The sequence below is a fragment of the Acipenser ruthenus genome, unplaced genomic scaffold (assembly GCF_902713425.1).
Source record: "Acipenser ruthenus unplaced genomic scaffold, fAciRut3.2 maternal haplotype, whole genome shotgun sequence".
Lineage (NCBI taxonomy): Eukaryota > Metazoa > Chordata > Actinopteri > Acipenseriformes > Acipenseridae > Acipenser > Acipenser ruthenus.
Genome location: NW_026707510.1, coordinates 23,938 through 45,830, shown reverse-complemented (window position 1 = coordinate 45,830; position 21,893 = coordinate 23,938). Strand labels below are relative to the sequence as shown.

The following is a 21,893-nucleotide window of genomic DNA, read 5'->3' as shown; positions in this document are numbered from 1 at the left end:
AGTATGTATCTAATTATCTATGTGCCTATTCATAGCATGTTTACTCTACGTTCGTACATTAACTGAATATTGTACTGCAGAATTTGAATAGTATTAAAATAAAGTATAGTGCTTGTGATTCGTTATGTTAGCCAGCAGGGGGCGGTTTGTGACCACAACATTTACAGGACGTCTTTCACTGCTTGAAATGTGATTACAGTTCTTAATCCGCCCCTCCTGCTCTTCACTGGACTCTCCTGACCTCAGCATCTCGTGACTGGATCCTCAGCTGATGCGCTATCCTTGCACTATTGCACTGCTAATCTGTCACCGTAGATCTAACTCGCTGTGATCCTAACTTGTTGCCTCCTGGTTCATATCGTATTCTAGCAGTGTTATTATTATCTGCACTGACTGTAAACCGCACTGTGTTTAAAATAATCCAAGAATCATAAAAATGTATTATTGACTGGATTTGAAAAGTTAATAACACTCCTGTAACAGCACTGACACACACACACGCTGTCTCTCACACAAACACACAGAGAGGCACTGGTGCTGAAAACTGTTTTATTGCAAAAAAATTAAGAAAGAAATGTTTAACAAGGGTATCAGAAAGTAAATCCTCCCTCCTCTCCTACCTCCCTCCCCTACCTCCCCTCCTCTCTTTCCTCTCCTCTCCCCTTCTCCTCTCCTCCTCCCATCTCCTCTCCTATCTCCCTCCTCTCACTCTCTCTCCCCTCTCCTCTCTCCCCTTCTCTCCTCTCTCTCCCTCTCTCTTCTCCCCTCCCTTCTCTCCTCTCTCTCCCTCCCGTCCTCTTTCCTCTCCTCTCCCTCTCCCCTCCTCTCTTTCCTCTCCTCCCCTTATCAGCAGGCAGATCAAGCAGTGCAGAGCATCTCTATTGACTCGCAGACTCTCCAGTCAAGTCCACTGTCTGCTTCAGCATTCTCAGCATTTAGAGCAGAGCTTTAAGATGTCTAATATAACAAGAGGCCCCAGCCAGCTCTGCTGTGAATCCTCTCCACAGCGCAGGGCTCCCCCACCTCACTCTGCATCCACACGCTTCTGCAAAACACAAACACATCAGTAAATATCGTTTCACATCCCAGAGGCAGGATATCTGGGTGCAGCTTGGAAGAGCGCGGCTGGGGTTCAGCTAGCTGAAAGATTGTGGGGCTCATCTTTGAAACAGTTTTAATGGGGTGTGGCTGGGGTTCAGCTAGCTGAGAGATTGTGGGGTTCATGTTTGAAACCGTTTTAATGGGGTGTGGCTGGGGTTCAGCTTGCTGAGAGATTGTGGGGTTCATGTTTGAAACAGTTTAATGGGGTGTGGCTGGGGTTCAGCTAGCTGAGAGATTGTGGGGTTCATGTTTGAAACAGTTTTAATGGGGTGTGGCTGGGGTTCAGCTAGCTGAGAAACTGTGGGGTTCATGTTTGAAACAGTTTTAATGGGGTGTGGCTGGGGTTCAGCTAGCTGAGAGATTGTGGGGTTCATGTTTGAAACAGTTTTAATGGGGTGTGGCTGGGGTTCAGCTTGCTGAGAGATTGTGGGGTTCATGTTTGAAACAGTTTTAATGGGGTGTGGCTACGGTTCAGTTAGTGATCCTGAGGGACTGTGTGTTGCTGTTTTAATGAGGAGTCTCTGTTGATAGTCCTGTCCCTGTAAGCTCTCACCAGTCTGCGCTGCTCCAGTTTGAGAAGCACAAAGAGAAAGGCGTTGATGGCGGCCAGGAGAGCGAGCTTCACCAGCAGAAACACCGACACGAGAAACAGGTTGGAGCTGCAGGGAGGTTCTGGAAGAGAGTGAGAGAGAGAGAGAGAAAGATAGAGGGGGAGAGAGACAGGGAGAGAAAGAGAGAGAAGGGGAGAGAGATAGGGAGAGAGAGAGAGACAGGGTGCGATCAATCACTGAGAAACACACACAGTCTGCTTGTCAATGAAAAATGAAGGCATGGCCGATTTAAAAACCCATTTAGTTGTTTAACAGAAGAAAAAAAAAATAAAACAATTGAATCCACTTCACTGTTTCTCTGCTGTGTGATCGAGAGACACGAAGGGCTCAACAGCTATCAACTGAATTCTTAGAGGAGAGCAGAGAAGAAGTCTGAGGTAAAGCACAGAGAATCAGAAGCCCTGATTATAATGCTTGCTGTCAGTAAAAGCCTCCCAGAGTCGGTTGTGATCAGAGAGCCACACACTCACCTCGCACACTCAGCCTGCTCCCTGAGCCGCTAGTAATGAGGGACCCATCAAACCCTCTGTATTTCTCACAGTAGTAGATTCCTGAGTCACTCAGGGTCAGGTTCACAATTCGAATGGAGAGATCTGTGGCGTGGTTTTGATGTACTTGAGACACACGGGGGTCGTTTCTCTCATTGGGCGGAGGGGGGGCTGCAGAGAAGAGATACTCTCTGCCGCTGCCAGTGTCCCTGTACCATCTCACTGGTCCTGCAGGACCCACTGTGGACAGGGTGCAGCGTACAGTGACCTCACCCTCCTCTGTGCCAGTCACAGAGCCTGGGTCCTGAGTTATAATGGGAGGAGGGATCGCTGGAGAGAGGAGAGGAAACAGGAAATCCATTTCAGTGAACAAAACAGAAGCCAAGTAGTTGCAAAGAGATAAAAAGCGGAACAATAAAATAAAACAAGTGTTTGAAAATATATGAGAGAGAGAGAGAGAGGGAGAGAGAGGGGGGGGGGGGGGGGGGGGGGGGGGGGGGAGTGTTGAAATCTTACTGGTAGAATCTGATCTGCTGTTATTGAGAAGAATGCATCCAAACAGGAACTCATGAGAGAGACACGTTTGTGGGACAGTAAAAGAGCATTTAAGCAACCAAAGAACCAAAGCCTGTTTAAAAAGAGGGAGGTGACACACCGCATCAGACTTGCAGACTCACTGTAAACTCCCTGCAAACTCCCTGCAAACCGTCCAGAACTGAAGATCAAGTACATTTAGAATTGCAAAGCAGCGCGCCTCAATGTTATTCTGAGGCAGCGCGGTCCGTAACGCATCAGTGATTCTGCAGGGTTAGGAGTGAAGGATACTAGAAGTGATCAGAGAGCCACACACTCACCTCGCACACTCAGCCTGCTCCCTGAGCCTCTAGCAATGAGGGACCCATCAAACACTTTGTATTTGTCACAGTGATACCTTCCTGAGTCACGCAGGGTCAGCCTCACAATTCGAATGGAGAGATCTGTGGGGTGATATTGATGTACTTGAGACACACGGGGGTCGTTTCTCTCATTGGGCAGAGGGGGGGATGTAGAGTAGAGATACTGTCTGCCGCTGCCAGTGTCCCTGTACCATCTCACTGGTCCTGCAGGACCCCCTGTCACAGTGCAGGGTACAGTGACCTCTCCCTCCTCTGTGCCAGTCACAGAGTCTGGGTCCTGAGTTATAATGAGTGCAGGGATTGCTGGAGAGAGAAGGAACAGGGAGATGAGAGAGGAGAGGAGAGAGTGGAGAGGGTTAGGGTTAGGGGTCATATTCAAAACAGCCGTTTTGTTTAATACAGTCTACAGTGGAGATCTGAGACTAATCTCCACAGTAAATGATTAACAGCGCTGTGGAAGCATCTGCTAAGATGTGTGAGGCCTACAAGGCATATTTCGGCATGCCTGTCGGGGATCAAGACAAACCCTGGGCACCTCATTTCACCTGCGAGCACTGCAAAAAAACTCTGGAAGGTAAGATGGACAATTGTTGCTCGGAATTTTATGTTATAAAATTTGTTAAAATTTTTAAAATTGTAAAAGTTTTTAATTTTAAAATGTTTTACAATTTTCAATGTTATTGAAAAAATATATCATATATGAAAAATGTTGTGAGAATCTCTTACACATTAGTCATGGGTGAAATAAATGTATTTTTGTAGGATGGTACAGAGGGGAAAAGAGAGCTATGAAGTTCGCTATCCCAAGAATTTGGCGGGAACCCACTGACCACTCAAGCAACTGCTACTTCTGCATGGTGGACCCTTCCAAACGTCGGACTGGCAAGAATGCACCTGCTATCACGTATCCGGACCTTCCTTCATCCATCGCCCCGGTGCCACACTGCCATGAGCTCCCCGTACCCACTCCTCCGGAGAGAGAGCAGCCGTCTTTACAAGAGAGCAGCAAGTCAGAGAGTGAGGAAGACGTTGTAGATCCAGATGACAATTTCAGAGGTGGAGCTGAGGAGAGAAACCCATACTACCCCAACCAAAAAGACCTCAACGACTTGATTAGAGATCTTGGTCTCACCAAGTCCAATGCCGAGCTTTTGACGTCTAGGCTCAAGCAGTGGAACTTGTTGGATGAAAGTGTGCAAGTCGCAGATCAGAGGAAGCGTCACCAACCTTTTTCCAGCTTCTTCACCCGTCAAGATGGGCTCTGCTTCTGCCACAATGTGACCAGTCTGTTCGAGGCAATCGGAATCACCTGTAACCAGAATGAATGGCGCCTCTTCATTGACAGCTCATCCAGGAACCTCAAAGCAGTGCTGCTCCATAATGGTAACAAGTACCCGTCTCTTCCCCTGGCTCACTCGGTGCACCTCAAAGAGGAAGACCTTGCTGGACGCCTTCAAGTATGATGAGTACGGCTGGGAGGTCATAGGAGACTTCAAAATTGTGGCATTCCTGATGGGTCTCCAAGGCGGTTTTACCAAGTTTCCCTGCTATCTTTGCCTTTGGGACAGCAGGGACACCAAGGCGCACTACCACAGGCGGGACTGGCCACAGCGGACTGAGTTCTCTGTGGGGAGGAACAACGTCAAGTGGGAGCCACTGGTGGACCCCCGGAAGGTGCTGATACCACCACTGCACATCAAATTGGGCCTTATGAAACAATTTGTCAGAGCTCTAGATAAGGAGTCGGCAGCCTTCAAGTACCTTCAAGACTTCTTCCCTAAGCTGTCTGAGGCAAAGGTCAAAGCCGGTGTCTTCGTCGGACCACAGATAAAGAAGATCCTGGAGTGCAATGAATTCCCCAAGAAGCTCACTAGTAAGGAGAAAGCGGCTTGGAACAGCTTTGTCGCAGTGGTTCGGGGCTTCCTGGGAAATCACAAGGCCGAAAACTATGTGGAGCTGGTTGAGACTCTGGTGAAGAACTACGGCACAATGGGCTGTAGGATGTCCCTCAAAGTCCATATCCTTGATGCTCATCTTGATAAATTCAAGGAGAACATGGGAGCGTACTCGGAGGAGCAAGGCGAGCGCTTCCACCAGGATATGCTGGACTTTGAACGCCGCTACCAAGGACAGTATAACGAGAACATGATGGGAGACTACATTTGGGGGCTGATTCGTGAAAGTGATTTACAGTATAATCGTAAATCTCGAAAAACGACTCGCTTCTAAATCTTTTGTAGTCATTTTTGTATTACTTTAGTATAAATACATGTTAATTTGGATTCATATGTTGTTTTTTTCTGACTTTATGTGAACGAAAAGACACAAATTCGCCCGTTTTCTCATTGGAAATAGGTAAATTTCAAAATATCACTGTCCTGGTCACAAAAGCAAAGTTTGTGGGGAATAATAGCCATTTTCTATACTTTTGAGGCATAAGCAATTAGGAAATAACACTTACTACCCAGGAACAAAAATTGTGTTACATAGTGAAATCTAACCATAATATTTGACTGGTTTACTTGAACACTATACTTTTTGTATTGTAAGATTCAGTGCGTTAGGCTAGCTACAGCTTGATGTGTTTACCCCATAAGAATCTTAATTAACTGATATTTTGGTTATAGCCTATATAAGGGTAGCCTACTATTATCTCATGAATTACAGGAGCATTTTCACCGTTTCTTGTAATTGATGGGAAATGTTAAACGTTTAATAAGCACACACTTTTCATTTTATGTTTTTCTTTTCCCTCTTATTGTTTATTTATTAATAAACGGAATAAACACGAAGTTGATCGTCTGACTGATTGTTATATACAGTCGTATATAGAGCAGTTGTTTCAGTTTGTGTCAAATCAAGCATTACGAAGGGGGTTTCAAACTTTGTTTTATGCAGGCTAATGTTTGATGTCACTATACTTCTAAAGAAAAAGGGGGAAAGTCAGAATGCGATACATGGTAAATGTACTGAATTTTTCTTTGTAATTAATTACATTTATTACTGAATTTCATTTATATACTTACAATAAGGTATTCATTAAAATGTATGAGTTTATCAGAGTCATTTTTATATTAATAAAATTCATGCCATAAAAGCAAGGAATGTATTTGTACAGGAAAGATTGGTGTTCACGACGTGTGACGTACAGATATTAAAATAGGTTACATTATTCTGTTCAAACTGGAGAATTAAAGCCACTGCGCACGTGTTTGAACTGTGCACTAAACGTGACCCGTATATTGCTCCAGAACAGTTCAGCCCAAGATCACCTAAACCAACAGAAAAGAGAATCGCTATCGCTCTGTATAAGCTGGCTAGCTGTGCAGAATATGCAGTCTCCCAGAATAGAGAATCGCTATCGCTCTGTATAAGCTGGCTAGCTGTGCAGAATATGCAGTCTCCCAGTTGCACCTGTTACTGTTAGTCACCATTTTTTGTCTCCCAGTAAGGAACTTCCTTAGGAGCTGCAGTGCATTTTGGGGGATTCGCTTATTTTATGCAAATAAAATTGTTTCCATTTAAAGTTATGCGCATTAAGGCAGCTTAATTCGCATTTTCTGAAAATATCGACTTTCCTAAAACCCTAAGGTCTGGGGTTTTTAAAAGTTTGAATAAATGGACACGTTTTTGTGAATTGTACCCATTTCCATTGAGCTTGTCGCATATTTATTTTTAATCCGTAAACTTTTAGCGAATAAATCCACTGCAATGTAAACATAGCCAATGCCTGCTGTAGATTCAGCTGGACCAGAATCACCTGACATGTCTGTGCGCTACAGGAGCCGCAGCAAAGATACTAGAAGTGATCAGAGCGCCACACACTCACCTTGCACACTCAGCCTGCTCCCTGAGCCTCTAGCAATGAGGGTCACATCAATCCCTCCATATTTCTCACAGTAATACATTCCTGAGTCACGCAGGTTCAGCCTCACAATTCGAATGGATGTATCTGTGGCGTGGTTTTGATGTACAAAAGACACACGGGGGTCGTTTCTCTCATTGGGCGGAGGGGGGGATGTAGAGTAGAGATACTGTCTGCCGCTGCCAGTGTCCCTGTACCATCTCACTGGTCCTGGAGGAGCCCCTGTCACAGTGCAGGGTACAGTGACCTCTCCCTCCTCTGTGCCAGTCACAGAGCCCGGGTCCTGAGTTATAATGGTTTCAGACACCCCTAGGGAGAGAGAGAGAGAGAGGAGAGGAAACAGGAAATCCATTTCAGTGAGCAAAACAGAAGCTTAAAACTTGATTCAATCAAAAAATAAAAATAAAACATTTTAAACTTTGTGATGGAGGCTCTCGGTAGATGACAACAAAGTCGTTACTTTTTACAATATAAATAATTCTCAAGTGGCTCAGACTTCACCCTGCGGTGAAAGCTCAGTGAATCTTTGAGTAAACCACTCCAACTGAGAATATACAAGAATACCCGCTCCCTCCCAGTGCCCTGTACTCACCCCTGCTAGGAGAGCAGACCAGTATAACCAGTGAAACCAGTAGCCCTCGCTCCATTCTGTCCAGCCACACAGCAGTGCTCCGGTGTGTCAGAAACAGCAGCACAGACTCCCGAACTGCACTCAGATACAGCAGCAGCTCTGACCAGCACTTGAACAGAACGGAAATCACAGCTTTGTATAACAGCCTCCCTGGAGAAAGAGGAACTCCACGACGTGTCAAACTTTGTACCAAAGGAGGAACAAACTTTTTTTTTTTTTTTTTTACTGGATGCACCACTCCGGGGAGCCCCTAATTTTTTCAATCTTCTACAATCGCCATCATCACTGGACTCTTTTACTGGACTTCCTTTTCTGTTTGGATTTTTTGTTTCCTGTATTGTTTTTTTTGTTACTCTGTTTGGTTTTCAATTCCATTGCTTGCTCCACTGGACTTGATAGGCCTAATTTTCATGCACCATCTATTGCAATACAGACTGTTGTTATTAATAATAATAATAATAATAATAATAATAATATTATCATCTCATTCACCTTGATCTTTCTCTGTCTGTCTGTCTGTGCTTTGATTTTGCAGGTGCCCGGCCAGACTACAGGGGTCACTGGTGCGCGGTGAGCCGAGGACACCCTGGCCGACCTAAACCCTCCCTCCCCCCTGGGCAGCGCTCAGCCAATTGAGCACCGTCCCCTGGGAGCTCCCGTCCACGGTCGGCAAAGGAATAGCCTGGACTCGAACCAGTGACCTCTGGGCTATAGGGAGCGCATCCTGCACCCCACGCGTAGCGCCTTTACTGGATGCTCGGGAGCCCCATCATTCTTACCTGTTTTGTCCACCTTTTTGTTTTTGTTAATATTTCATTTGCTGACGTTATTGTTCTCCACCGACAGCTTTAAAAAAAGAATACAACTTTTCTGCTTTTTCACCGCCCGTCTGCTGGGAAGTAACTGAGCTGAATGCAGAAGTTTTTATTGAGGACTATTATTATGAATGAGTCATTCAGCAGACGCTTTTATCCAAAGCGACTTCCAGAGACTAGGGGGGTGAACTCTGCATCATCAACAACTGCTGCTGCTGCTGCAGTCACTTCCAATAGGAGCTCGTTTGTTTGACGTCTCATCCGCAGGACGGAGCACAAGGAGGTTCAGTGACTTGCTCAGGGTCACACACACACAGGGAGTCAGTGGCTGCTGCAGAGTCACTTCCAATAGGAGCTCGTTTGTTTGACGTCTCATCCTGAAGGACGGAGCACAAGGAGGTTCAGTGACTTGCTCAGGGTCACACACACACACAGGGAGTCAGTGGCTGCTGCAGAGTCACTTCCAATAGGAGCTTGTTTGTTTGACATCTCATCTGAAGGACGGAGCACAAGGAGGTTCAGTGACTTGCTCACATAGGGAGTTGGTGGCTGAGCTGGGATTTGAAGCTTCTGGTATCGAGCCCCTTTCTTAAACCACTGGACCAGCCAGCCTCTGAAATAACGTTACACAGATCAGAAAATAAACTACTTACAATTTGATTCAAATATTTTTTGTATTATTCAACAATATATATATACTATATATATATATATATATATATATATATATAACAAAAATGAAACTGAAAATGACGCAATCTTAAAAGTAAGATTCCGTGTTGGTGGGTTTGTGTGCGTCAGTGTGTACGTGTGTGTATCAGTGTGCGTGTGTGTCAGTGTGCGTGTGTATATGTGCTTCAGTGTGTGCGTGTGTGTATTAGCCCTCTGTCTGGCAGTCACCCAGTCCTCCAGATCTGATGACAGGAAATTATTCTGTATTTAAAATAACACAGATAAAAATAAATAAATAAATAAATAAATAAATAAATAAATAAATAAATATCTATCAAAAAACTGTTTGATTCAATTATTATTTTTTAACAAATTATATATATATACAATATTGGTTAACCAATTTAACCAATATTCTACTCTTAGTTTTCAGCATTACATTTGTAGTGAAGTCTGCTTAATATCCTTTGCTGATTATATCTCCAGTGCGTTTGTGTCTTGCAGAATCTGCCGTGGAAAGTTTCATTCTTGCGTTTGTTTCATCCTGTCTGGTCGACGGTAACGCCCTATTGGCTGGTCTACCTTGTAAACGAATCAATCGCTTACAGCAGGTTCAGAATACAGCTGCACGAATTCTGACAGGGACAAAAACATTTGAACAGATTACACCTGTTCTTGCCCGCTTGCATTGGCTTCCAGTGAAGTACAGAGTTGTTTTTAAAATGTTATTAATGACATTGAAGGCTGTCTCTGGAAATGGCCCTGCTTACATTAATGATATGCTTTCACCTTGTGTCCCTGGACGCCAGTTGAGATCTGCTGAGGCTGGGCTTCTGGTGCCTACTGTGATAAAACACAGCTCTTGTGGTGGAAGAGCCTTTAGTCATGATGCACCTGCATTATGGAACAATCTTCCAATTGAAATCAGTAATGCTGACTCAATGAATGCATTTAAATCAAAGCTTCAAACACATCTTCATGCAGAGGACTTTTTGTAGATTGGGATGGCCTGTTTTAGAATTGTGTTAATGTGTATTTTATTTATTTATTTTATTGTATTGTTCCCATTTGTTTTTTGGATGTTATTTTATTGTATATTATATTACTGTATAGTATATTTATTTGTAATGTGAAGCGCTTTGGGACGCCTTGGCATGAAAGGCGCTATACAAGATCAATTTGATTGATTGATCTCTTGATCAGTGTGGCGGACAGGGGGAGACTGAGGCTGTGAAAAAGGTAAGCTTACATTATTGAGAAAAAAGGGATGGGGGGGGATGATATGCATTAAAAAAAACTACAACGTTAAATCTAATTATTGATTTAATTGTAATCGATACCATGAGAGCGCCAGTATGACTTTGTCAACACAGAAAACGTAGAAATATTATTTATGAAACCTCAATACGCAGTCAGGTCTATTTTTTCTGTAGCTATACGACGAAAACATAAATGTCACACATAGCTAAACACAAACAAATATTGTACAAAGTGTTTTTTTTCTTCTAATTGATATTATCTTAATACAGCGCTGTTACAGCTACTTTTAAATGCATTGTTGCTTAATGTTTTCTAATACGTTAAATCATCTCTGTTTCAATCTATGTTTAGTTCCTCATTTTTTCAAAAGTAGGATCAAGTTCTGATCCTGCTCAAAAGCAAGATCAGGTTTGAGCTCAGATTTGAGCTCAGATTGAGCACTGATCCGTTTAGTACAACACAACTAGGATCAAGTTCAATATCTGAGCCCGGATCCGGGATCGGATCCCGTTAGTACAACCGGCCCCATCTGATGCGCTATCCTTGCACTATTGCACTGCTAATCTGTCACTGTAGATCTAACTCGCTGTGATCCTAACTTGCTGCATCCTAGTTCATATTGTATTCCAGTAGTATTATTTACACTTACTGTAAACTACACTGTATTTAAATATTAAGCTTGCATTGTAACCCTGTACTACCCTGTAATACCTGTAAGTCGCCTTGGATAAAGCGCCAAATAAATACATAATAATAAAATATATTATATTTTTAGTTTCACAGCTAACCTGAACAAAATAAGAGTTCAAGAGAAAAGCCACGCTCTAAGGATGTGATTTTTATTGCAGCCGCTCCAGCGCAGACAGACAGACTATCTCAGTTTAATAACAGCGTGGTCCCCGGACCGGGTCTGCCGGCTGTTTGTGAACCGATTCCGTTTCCTGTCGGGCAGTCTTAAAAACGAAAGCCGTTTCTAGTGTCTCTCTTTTATAGAAACTCAGTTTGACAAGAGTGGCCCCAAGCAGCCAACGCGAATATGCCAACAGTGCCTAATATCACCGGGTCAGCCCCGATCACAATCCTCATAACAACATGCGTCAGGAAAAGAGCGCCGTTGCCAGGGAACGGGGAACAAAAACGTCTTCTGAATAAATAAACTGGCTTAATAAGAAATCAATTTCCACACACTTTACCAAAAAACATAAACCAAACCAGAATATAACATTTTTTTCATTCATATTTAAACTTTAAAATTACATTTAAACACAATAACGGTCGCTGACGTAAATCAACGTCATCGCAATTTATCAAAATAAAAAATTCAAACCTGAAGTATTATTTTTTAATTCATATTTTAAAAAATAAATATATTAAGCCACCTGTAACACGATAATAATAATAAATATATTTTTAAACTTAGCTGATAACTTACGTTTTTTTCCCACAGATTCCCCTTCATAATCTTGACCATATTCCGTTAATATTTATGGCATATTTTTCACACAACCTCCCGTTGTAAACGAGACTTTATATTTATACTGTCTTATCTTATATTATTTACAACTATATTTAATAATATCGTTTTTGTTTTTAATCTTTAACTCCAAGCTGTAAAATTCAAGTCGCGCCGCTTCGGCCGTTGAAACTCGCAGCTCGAGCTCGGGCTCCACCAGTTTGAATATTGATTGACGTCCGCTGTTGACCAATGAGAGGCTCTCTATAAAATACCGCGCTTACATTTGCGTTCCAGCCCGCGCGACAATTTAAAAAAAAAAGTAACTGACATTTTTTAAAAACCGAACCGAGATCGTCGTCGTCGAGTGAAAACAGAGGAGAGTTTTTATTTATTTATTTTTTAATTTATTTATTTATTTATTTATTCGTTTATTTGTTTATTTATTTTTATATTACGCTAAACTTACATTCATTTTAATCAAAACGCTGCACCGTTTCTCAGGGTAATAGGAGTAAGTATTCACTATTTTCTTAACATAATGTATTTAAAAAATAAAATAAAATAAAATAAATAAACAATAATTGTTTCATCAAATACTACTGCTTTACATTAGTGCGAATTACGAGGCGTGTTAGTGCATGTGTCATGTTTAAACTTCAAAAAACGGTGTGTCATATTATTATTATTATTATTATTATTATTATTATTATTAATAATAATAATAATAATAATAATAATAATAATAATAATAATAATAATAACTACAGTGTGTAATATTTATTTCAAGTTACCGGAGCTAAATCACTATTTTTATCTTTTTTTTGTTACGTTAATGTCGTTTACATAAGTATATAAATAGCTTATAAAATACAACACACATTTTGATATTGCGGTTCTGAGTCCATCAGTCTCCGACACCCCCCCCCCCCCCCCCCCCCCCGTTAAAAATAAATAAATACAGTAAATACAATAAAATGCAATGTAATGTTAATAAAGAAAAGGGCTTGTAACCAGGAGGTCCCCGGTTCTAATCCATCCTCAGCCACTGACTCATTGTGTGACCCTGAACAAGTCACTTAACCTCCTTGTGCTCCGTCTTTCGGGCGAGACGTAATTGTAAGTGACTCTGCAGCTGATGCATAGTTCACACACCCGAGTCTCTGTAAGTCGCCTTGGATAAAGGCGTCTGATAAATAAACAAATAATAATAATATCTGGGGCCGCTGAGCTGCGATATTCAAAGTGGCTTCACTAACCGTTTAGAATTGTCCCGTGCTGGTCCCGCTGACGCCACATACGAGGTTAGTTTTTATATTGTCTGCATTTCCTAACTAACTACTGTTTTTCAGGTATGTATTTAATAGTATAAATACATCATTATTAATATAATAACAATAATAATAATAATAATAATAATAATAATAATAATAATAATAATAATAATAATAATAATAAATGCCAAACAAAATAAATATTTGAACTGGAAGTATTTTAACAATCTCACATGTAATTCAGGCAATTAGATAAGAAATAATTATCAAACTGAAGCAGAAGTAGAAAATACCAACAAAGAACCAAAATATCTTCCGCTGAAGTAAAACGGTCTGAAATGTAAAGAGAACACAGATGAAAGATGGAAACAGTGGTGTATTATGGGATGGGGTAGGGGTAGGGATGTGTGTGTGGGGGGGGGGGGGGTGTTCTGTTAACCCTTTAATGCATGTTTTTTTTCTAAATATCAAAATATTTAGATATCCCTTTGTAAACTTATGGACATAATTTATTTGCAGAATAAGTCGGGGGAGTTGCCCTGGAAACAGACTGGGTCACTTTTTGGAGGGGTGACTGGGGTATACCATTATCAGAACAAAACACAATATTACGTGGAAAACAGTGACAGCAGGTGACTAGAGTGAAGCGTCCTTTTTTTTTAGTGCTCTGGGGTGTTGCTGTACTGTAGTTCAGTCAGTCAGTCTGTCCCCAGTCTGTGCTGCTCCGTTTTGAGAAGCCCAAAGTGAAAAAGGAGGCCAGGAGACTCACTGCCTCAAGAACCAGGCTGTAGAGAACAGAGAGAAAGGAGATTGCGTGAAGGATTACACAGATACACGCAGACAAACACGCTTGCGTGCACACTCTGAGACACACACACACACGCTCTCACACCCTGTAGCTGTCCTACCTTGTCACTGACACGCAATGCGCACAACGTGTCTTTCCTTGCCATGATTAGGTAGTCGGTCACTCACTATCACAGCGTGTGTTCCTTGTGAGCAGGCTCTGCCAGTCCTTCTATCTGAACCCTGCAGCTCACTGTGGCTCCACTCAGCTCCTGAGTGACAGTGACATTCAGCACACTATTTCTACTGAAGGTCCCGTCCTCATTCTCCGCATTCTCTCCCCTCTCTGCAGCAGGCTCCACAGCGCCGCCCTGCTGGACCCAGGACACATCGACCCTCTCTGGGTAGAAGCCACGCGCACGGCAGGTGAGGGAGACGGACTCCTGATATCGATTCACTTCAGTGGAGATGTCAGGTAACGAGACACAGAAAGCACGGTGCTGTTTGTACGTTAATACACAGCTATGGACAAACGTTTTTGCATCTTCATCACCCTGTAGAACTAATTCTGCTTCATAAAGTCGAGGGAAAGCTGCTGAACAATGTTACCTAAACATATTGAATTACACACCGCTTTGTAGTTTTCCATATACTTAAACGAAAAACTGACAAATTAAAAAATGTAACATTTTCAAAATCTTACATGAAATACTATTACTACTGTGATGGCTTCCTGTAGACTTTTTTTTTTGCGATATCATTTTGTAGTTTCTTCGATTACACAATGTTAAATAAAAGATCTAAATTATGCTCATATAGTTTTTCACTGTTTTTATTTTTTTATTATGTCTCAATCCTAGAATTCTAGGTGATGCAAAACGCCTGGCCAGAGCTATAGATTAAAATAATAATAATAATAAATAAAATAAATACTCTCCGTCGTTGATAAGAGAGCAGCATCTAGTGGAAACAAAACTACATTACATCACCACCAAGATTTCAAGTCAAGATCAAATCTAATCTTATTGTATTGTTTATTATTTAATTAAATAAATCAACAATATCTGTAAGAAAAAAAAAAATATGAACAAGAAATAACGCTTTTAAAAGTAACAACGGCCAAATCGTGGATCGGTCCACTGGCAGTTAAAATTGAGAAGGAAAGAGACAGATGCGAATGATCTCCGACTCTCCTGCGTGGCATGAGGCACGACACGTGACCAAGCCCCCTCTCTGAAGACTCATTGATGCCACCCACTGGATAGGTTTAATCAACGCGCTTTCTGTGGGGTTCAGATCCAGTAATATCCCTTATCTCTGCACTGGACTCTCCTGACCTCAGCACCTCGTCACTGGATCCTCAGCTGATGCGCTATCCTTGCACTATTGCACTGCTAATCTGTCACTGTAGATCTAACTCGCTGTGATCCTAACTTGTTGCCTCCTGGTTCATATTGTATTCTAGCAGTGTTATTATTATCAGCACTGTCTGTAAACCGCACTGTGTTTTAAAATGGTTCCAGAATGATAAGAATATATTATTGAATGGATTTGAAAAGTTAATAACACTCCTGTGACAGCACTGACACACACACACACACTGTATCTCACACAAATACACACAGAAGCACTGACACACACACACGCTGTCTCTCACACAAATACACACAGAGGCACTCGCAAACACACACTGTCTCTCACACAAATATACAGAGGCACTGATACACACACGCTGTCTCTCACACAAATACACACAGAAGCACTGACACACACACACACGCTGTCTCACACACAAATACACACAGAGGCACTGACACACACACACGCTGGCTCTCACACAAATACACACAGAGGCACTGACACACACACATGCTGTCTCACACAAATACACACAGAGGCACTGTTGCTGAAAACTGTTTTATTGCAAAAAAATTAAGAAATAAATGTTTAACAAGGGTATCAAAAAGTAAATCCTCCCTCCTCTCCTCCCCCTCCGTTGTCATCTCACTGTCCCCTTCTCCTTTCTCACTCCTCTTCTCTCCACCTCTCTCTCCTTCTCCTCTCCTCTCTTTCCTCTCCTCCCTTCTCTCTCTCTCCCCTCCTCTTTCCTCTCCTCCCCTCTCTCCTCTTCCCCTCTCCTCTCCCCCCTCCCTTCTCTCCTCTCTCCCTCTCTCCTCCTCTCCTCTCTCCCTCCTCTCCTCTCACTCTCTCTCTGCTCTCTCTCCCTCTCTCCCCTCCTCCCTTCTCTCCTCTCCTCTCTCTCCCCTCCTCTCTCCCTCCCGTCCTCTCTTTCCTCTCCTCTCCCTCTCCCCTCCTCTCTTTCCTCTCCTCCCCTTATCAGCAGGCAGATCAAGCAGTGCAGAGCATCTCTATTGACTCGCAGACTCTCCAGTCAAGTCCACTGTCTGCTTCAGCATTCTCAGCATTTAGAGCAGAGCTTTAAGATGTCCAATATAACAAGAGGCCCCAGCCAGCTCTGCTGTGAATCCTCTCCACAGCGCAGGGCTCCCCCACCTCACTCTGCATCCACACGCTTCTGCAAAACACAAACACATCAGTAAATATCGTTTCACATCCCAGAGGCAGGATATCTGGGTGCAGCTTGGAAGAGCGCGGCTGGGGCTCAGCTAGCTGAGAGATTGTGGGGTTCATGTTTGAAACAGTTTTAATGGGGTGTGGCTGGGGTTCAGCTAGCTCAGAGATTGTGGGGTTCATGTTTGAAACAGTTTTAATGGGGTGTGGCTGGGGTTCAGCTAGTTGAGAGATTGTGAGGTTCATGTTTGAAACAGTTTTAATGGGGTGTGGCTGGGGTTCAGCTAGCTGAGAGATTGTGGGGTTCATGTTTGAAACAGTTTTAATGGGGTGTGGCTGGGGTTCAGCTTGCTGAGAGATTGTGGGGTTCATGTTTGAAACAGTTTTAATGGGGTGTGGCTGGGGTTCAGTTAGTGATCCTGAGGGACTGTGTGTTGCTGTTTTAATGAGGAGTCTCTGTTGATAGTCCTGTCCCTGTAAGCTCCCACCAGTCTACGCTGCTCCAGTTTGAGAAGCACAAAGAGAAAGGCGTTGATGGCGGCCAGGAGAGCGAGCTTCACCAGCAGAAACACCGACACGAGAAACAGGTTGGAGCTGCAGGGAGGTTCTGGAAGAGAGAGAGAAAGAGAGAGAGAAAGATAGAGGGGGAGAGAGAAGGGGAGAGGGATAGGGAGAGAGAGAGAGACAGGGTGTGATCAATCACTGAGACACACATACAATCTGCTTGTCAATGAAAAATGAAGGCTTGGCCGATTTAAAAACCCATTTAGTTGTTAACAGAAGAAAAAAAAAATAAAACGTCAGTTGAATCCACTTCACTGTTTCTCTGCTGTGTGATCGAGAGACACGTAGGGCTCAACAGCTATCAACTGAATTCTTAGAGGAGAGCAGAGAAGAAGTCTGAGGTACAGCACAGAGAATCAGAAGCCCTGATTATAATGCTTGCTGTCAGTAAAAGCCTCCCAGAGTCGGTTGTGATCAGAGAGCCACACACTCACCTTCACCTCGCACACTCAGCCTGGTCCCTGAGCCGCTAGCAATGAGGGACCCATCAAACCCTCTGTATTTCTCACAGTAATACCTTCCTGAGTCACTCAGGGTCAGGTTCACAATTCGGATGGAGAGATCTGTGGGGTGGTCTGGATGTACTCTGGACACACGGGGGTCGTTTCTCTCATTGGGCGGAGGGGGGTCTGCAGAGTAGAGATACTGTCTGCCACTGCCAGTGTCCCTGTACCATCTCGCTGGTCCTGAAGCACCCACTGTGGACAGGGTGCAGGGTAAAGTGACCTCACCCTCCTCTGTGCCATTCACAGGGTCTGGGTCCTGAGTTATAATGAGTGGAGGGATCGCTGGAGAGAGAGGAGAGGAGAGAGTGGAGGAGAGGGAGAAGAGAGTGGAGAGGGTTAGGGTTAGGGGTCGTGTTCAAAACAGCTGTTTTGTTTAATACAGTCTACAATGGAGATCCAAGACTAATCTCCACAGTAAATGATTAACAGCACTGTAAAGACACTAGGAGCTGTGCTCGCAATGCCTGCTGTAGATGTAAATGATTAACAGCACTGTAAAGACACTAGGAGCTGTGCTCACAATGCCTGCTGTAGATGTAAATGATTAACAGCACTGTAAAGACACTAGGAGCTGTGCTCACAATGCCTGCTGTAGATGTAAATGATTAACAGTACTGTAAAGACACTAGGAGCTGTGCTCACAATGCCTGCTGTAGATTCAGCTGGACCAGAATCACCTGACATGTCTGTGCGCTACAGGAGCCGCAGCAAAGATACTAGAAGTGATCAGAGAGCCACACACTCACCTCGCTCACTCAGCCAGGCCCCTGAGCCTCTAGCAATGAGGGTCACATCAATCCCTCCGTATTTGTCACAGTAGTAGATTCCTGAGTCACTCAGGGTCAGGTTCACAATTCGAATGGATGAATCTGTGGCGTGGTTTTGATGTACTTGAGACACACGGGGGTCGTTTCTCTCATTGGACGGAGGGTCTGTAGAGTAGAGATACTGTCTGCCGCTGCCAGTGTCCCTGTACCATCTCACTGGTCCTGGAGGAGCCCCTGTCACAGTGCAGGGTACAGTGACCTCTCCCTCCTCTGTGCCAGTCACGAAGCCCGGGTCCTGAGTTATAATGGTTTGAGACACCCCTGGAGAGAGAGAGAGGAGAGGAAACAGGAAATCCATTTCAGAGAGCAAAACAGAAGCTTAAAACTTGATTCAACCAAAAAAAAAAAAACATTTTAAACTTTGTGATCGAGGCTCTCTGTAGAGGACAACAAAGTCGTTACTTTTTACAATATAAATAATTCTCAAGTGGCTCAGACTTCATCCTGCGGTGAAAGCTCAGTGAATCTTTGAGTAAACCACTCCAACTGAGAATATACAAGAATACCCGCTCCCTCCCAGTGCCCTGTACTCACCCCTGGTAGGAGAGCAGACCAGTATAACCAGTGAAACCAGTAGCCCTCGCTCCATTCTGTCCAGCCGCACAGCAGTGCTCCGGTGTGTCAGAAGCAGCAGCACAGACTCCCCAAGCAGAACTGCACTCAGATACAGCAGCAGCTCTGACCAGCACTTGAACAGAACGGAAATCACAGCTTTGTGAAACGTGTGAAAGTTAACACTACAGTTAATTTTGTACCAAAGGAGGAACAAACTTTTTTAAAAAAAATTTTATATAAATTTAGTGGTCGCCAAATATTTTTAAGCTCAGCTCAGCTCGCTGCTACCACCCCCCTGCGCTGACTCGGGAGGGTGAAGACGAACACCCCCTGTCCTCTGAAGCGTGTGCCATCAGCCGCCCGCTTCTTTACACTCTACAGACTCACCGTGCAGCCGCCTCAGAGCTACAGAGTCGGAGGACAACGCAGCTCTGGGCAGCTTACAGGCAAGCCTGCAGGCGCCCGGCCAGACCACAGGGGGCGCTGGTGAGCCGAGGACACCCTGGCCGACCAAACCCTCCCTCCCCCCGGGCGGCCCTCGGCCAGTTGTGCGCCTTCTCTGTCTGTTTTTTAATTTTGTATGTGTGGGTTTATTTGAGGCTCACAGGACACAACTAAAAAAGGCCAACAAGATGCTCGGATATATTGTGAGAGGTGTTGAATTTAAATCAAGGAAAGTAATGTTAAAACTTTACAATGCATTAGTAAGACCTCACCTAGAATACTGTGTTCAGTTCTAGTCACCTTGTTACAAAAAGGATATTGCTGCTCTAGAAAGAGTGCAAAAAAGAGCAACCAGAATTATCCCGGGTTTAAAAGGCATGTCGTATGCAGACAGGCTAAAAGAATTGAATCTGTTCAGTCTTGAACAAAGAAGACTACGCGGCGATCTGATTCAAACATTCAAAATCCTAAAAGGTATAGACAATGTCGACCCAGGGGACCTGAAAAAAGAAACAAGGACTAGGGGTCACAAATGGAGATTAGATAAAGGGGCATTCAGAACAGAAAATAGGAGGCACTTTTTTACACAGAGAATCGTGAGGGTCTGGAACCAACTCCCCAGTAATGTTGTTGAAGCTGACACCCTGGGATCCTTCAAGAAGCTGCTTGATGAGATTCTGGGATCAATAAGCTACTAACAACCAAACGAGCAAGATGGGCTGAATGGCCTCCTCTCGTTTGGAAACTTTCTTATGTTATTACTCCCGTTTCTCCTTCGTGTTTCTTTTTGGCTTTCTGTTTTGCATTTACCAGCTTTTTTTTGCATGTTCTGCTTTTTCACTGCCCGTCTGCTGTGAAGTAACTGAGCTGAATGGGGAAATTTCTATTGAGAAATATTCTATTGAGAGTCATTCAGCACATGCCTTTATCCAAAGCGACTTCCAGAGACTAGGGGGGTGAACTCTGCATCATCAACAACTGCTGCTGCTGCTGCAGAGTCACTTCCAATAGGAGCTCGTTTGTTTGACGTCTCATCCTGAAGGACGGAGCACAAGGAGGTTCAGTGACTTGCTCAGGGTCACACACACACACACACAGGGAGTCAGTGGCTGCTGCAGAGTCACTTCCAATAGGAGCTCGTTTGTTTGACGTCTCATCCTGAAGGACGGAGCACAAGGAGGTTCAGTGACTTGCTCAGGGTCACACACACACAGGGAGTCAGTGGCTGCTGCAGAGTCACTTCCAATAGGAGCTCGTTTGTTTGACATCTCATCCTGAAGGACGGAGCACAAGGAGGTTCAGTGACTTGCTCAGGGTCACACACACACACAGGGAGTCAGTGGCTGCTGCAGAGTCACTTCCAATAGGAGCTCGTTTGTTTGACGTCTCATCCTGAAGGACGGAGCACAAGGAGGTTCAGTGACTTGCTCAGGGTCTCAAACACACACAGGGAATCAGTGGCTGCTGCAGAGTCACTTCCAATAGGAGCTCGTTTGTTTGACGTCTCATCCTGAAGGACGGAGCACAAGGAGGTTCAGTGACTTGCTCAGGGTCACACACACACAGGGAGTCAGTGGCTGCTGCAGAGTCACTTCCAATAGGAGCTCGTTTGTTTGACATCTCATCCTGAAGGACGGAGCACAAGGAGGTTCAGTGACTTGCTCAGGGTCACACACACACACACACACAGGGAGTCAGTGGCTGCTGCAGAGTCACTTCCTATAGGAGCTTGTTTGTTTGACATCTCATCCGAAGGAAGGAGCACAAGGAGGTTCAGTGACTTGCTCAGGGTCACACACACACACAGGGAGTCAGTGGCTGCTGCAGAGTCACTTCCAATAGGAGCTCGTTTGTTTGACGTCTCATCCGAAGGACGGAGCACAAGGAGGTTCAGTGACTTGCTCAGGGTCACACACACACAGGGAGTCAGTGGCTGCTGCAGAGTCACTTCCAATAGGAGCTCGTTTGTTTGACATCTCATCCGAAGGACGGAGCACAAGGAGGTTCAGTGACTTGCTCAGGGTCACACACACACACACAGGGAGTCAGTGGCTGCTGCAGAGTCACTTCCAATAGGAGCTCGTTTGTTTGACGTCTCATCCTGAAGGACGGAGCACAAGGAGGTTCAGTGACTTGCTCAGGGTCACACACACACAGGGAGTCAGTGGCTGCTGCAGTCACTTCCAATAGGAGCTTGTTTGTTTGACGTCTCATCCTGAAGGACGGAGCACAAGGAGGTTCAGTGACTTGCTCAGGGTCACACACACACAGGGAGTCAGTGGCTGCTGCAGAGTCACTTCCTATAGGAGCTTGTTTGTTTGACATCTCATCCGAAGGACGGAGCACAAGGAGGTTCAGTGACTTGCTCAGGGTCACACACACACACAGGGAGTCAGTGGCTGCTGCAGAGTCACTTCCAATAGGAGCTCGTTTGTTTGACGTCTCATCCGAAGGACGGAGCACAAGGAGGTTCAGTGACTTGCTCAGGGTCACACACACACACACAGGGAGTCAGTGGCTGCTGCAGAGTCACTTCCAATAGGAGCTCGTTTGTTTGACGTCTCATCCTGAAGGATGGAGCACAAGGAGGTTCAGTGACTTGCTCAGGGTCAC

General features: G+C 44.2%; 1 protein-coding gene across 2 annotated transcripts; it reads right to left on the bottom strand.

The window, feature by feature from the left end:
• Nucleotides 1-801: 801 nt before the first annotated feature.
• LOC131727501 (signal-regulatory protein beta-2-like) lies at nt 802-21,736 on the bottom strand. Of its 2 annotated transcripts, XM_059018867.1 has the most exons (7): nt 18,816-21,736; nt 18,201-18,542; nt 17,389-17,736; nt 3,055-3,399; nt 2,183-2,530; nt 1,655-1,773; nt 802-1,045 (listed from the first exon to the last, which is right to left on the bottom strand). In XM_059018867.1, exons 1-7 carry the CDS (start codon nt 18,868-18,870, stop codon nt 1,025-1,027), a joined length of 1,578 nt encoding a protein of 525 aa, XP_058874850.1. In that variant the 5' UTR covers nt 18,871-21,736; the 3' UTR covers nt 802-1,024. The 2 variants fall into 2 exon arrangements, with proteins under 2 accessions (XP_058874850.1, XP_058874851.1); XM_059018868.1 differs by lacking the exons at nt 17,389-17,736; nt 18,201-18,542; nt 18,816-21,736 and adding exons at nt 6,926-7,270; nt 7,554-8,026.
• Between the last annotated feature and the right edge of the window lie 157 nt (nt 21,737-21,893).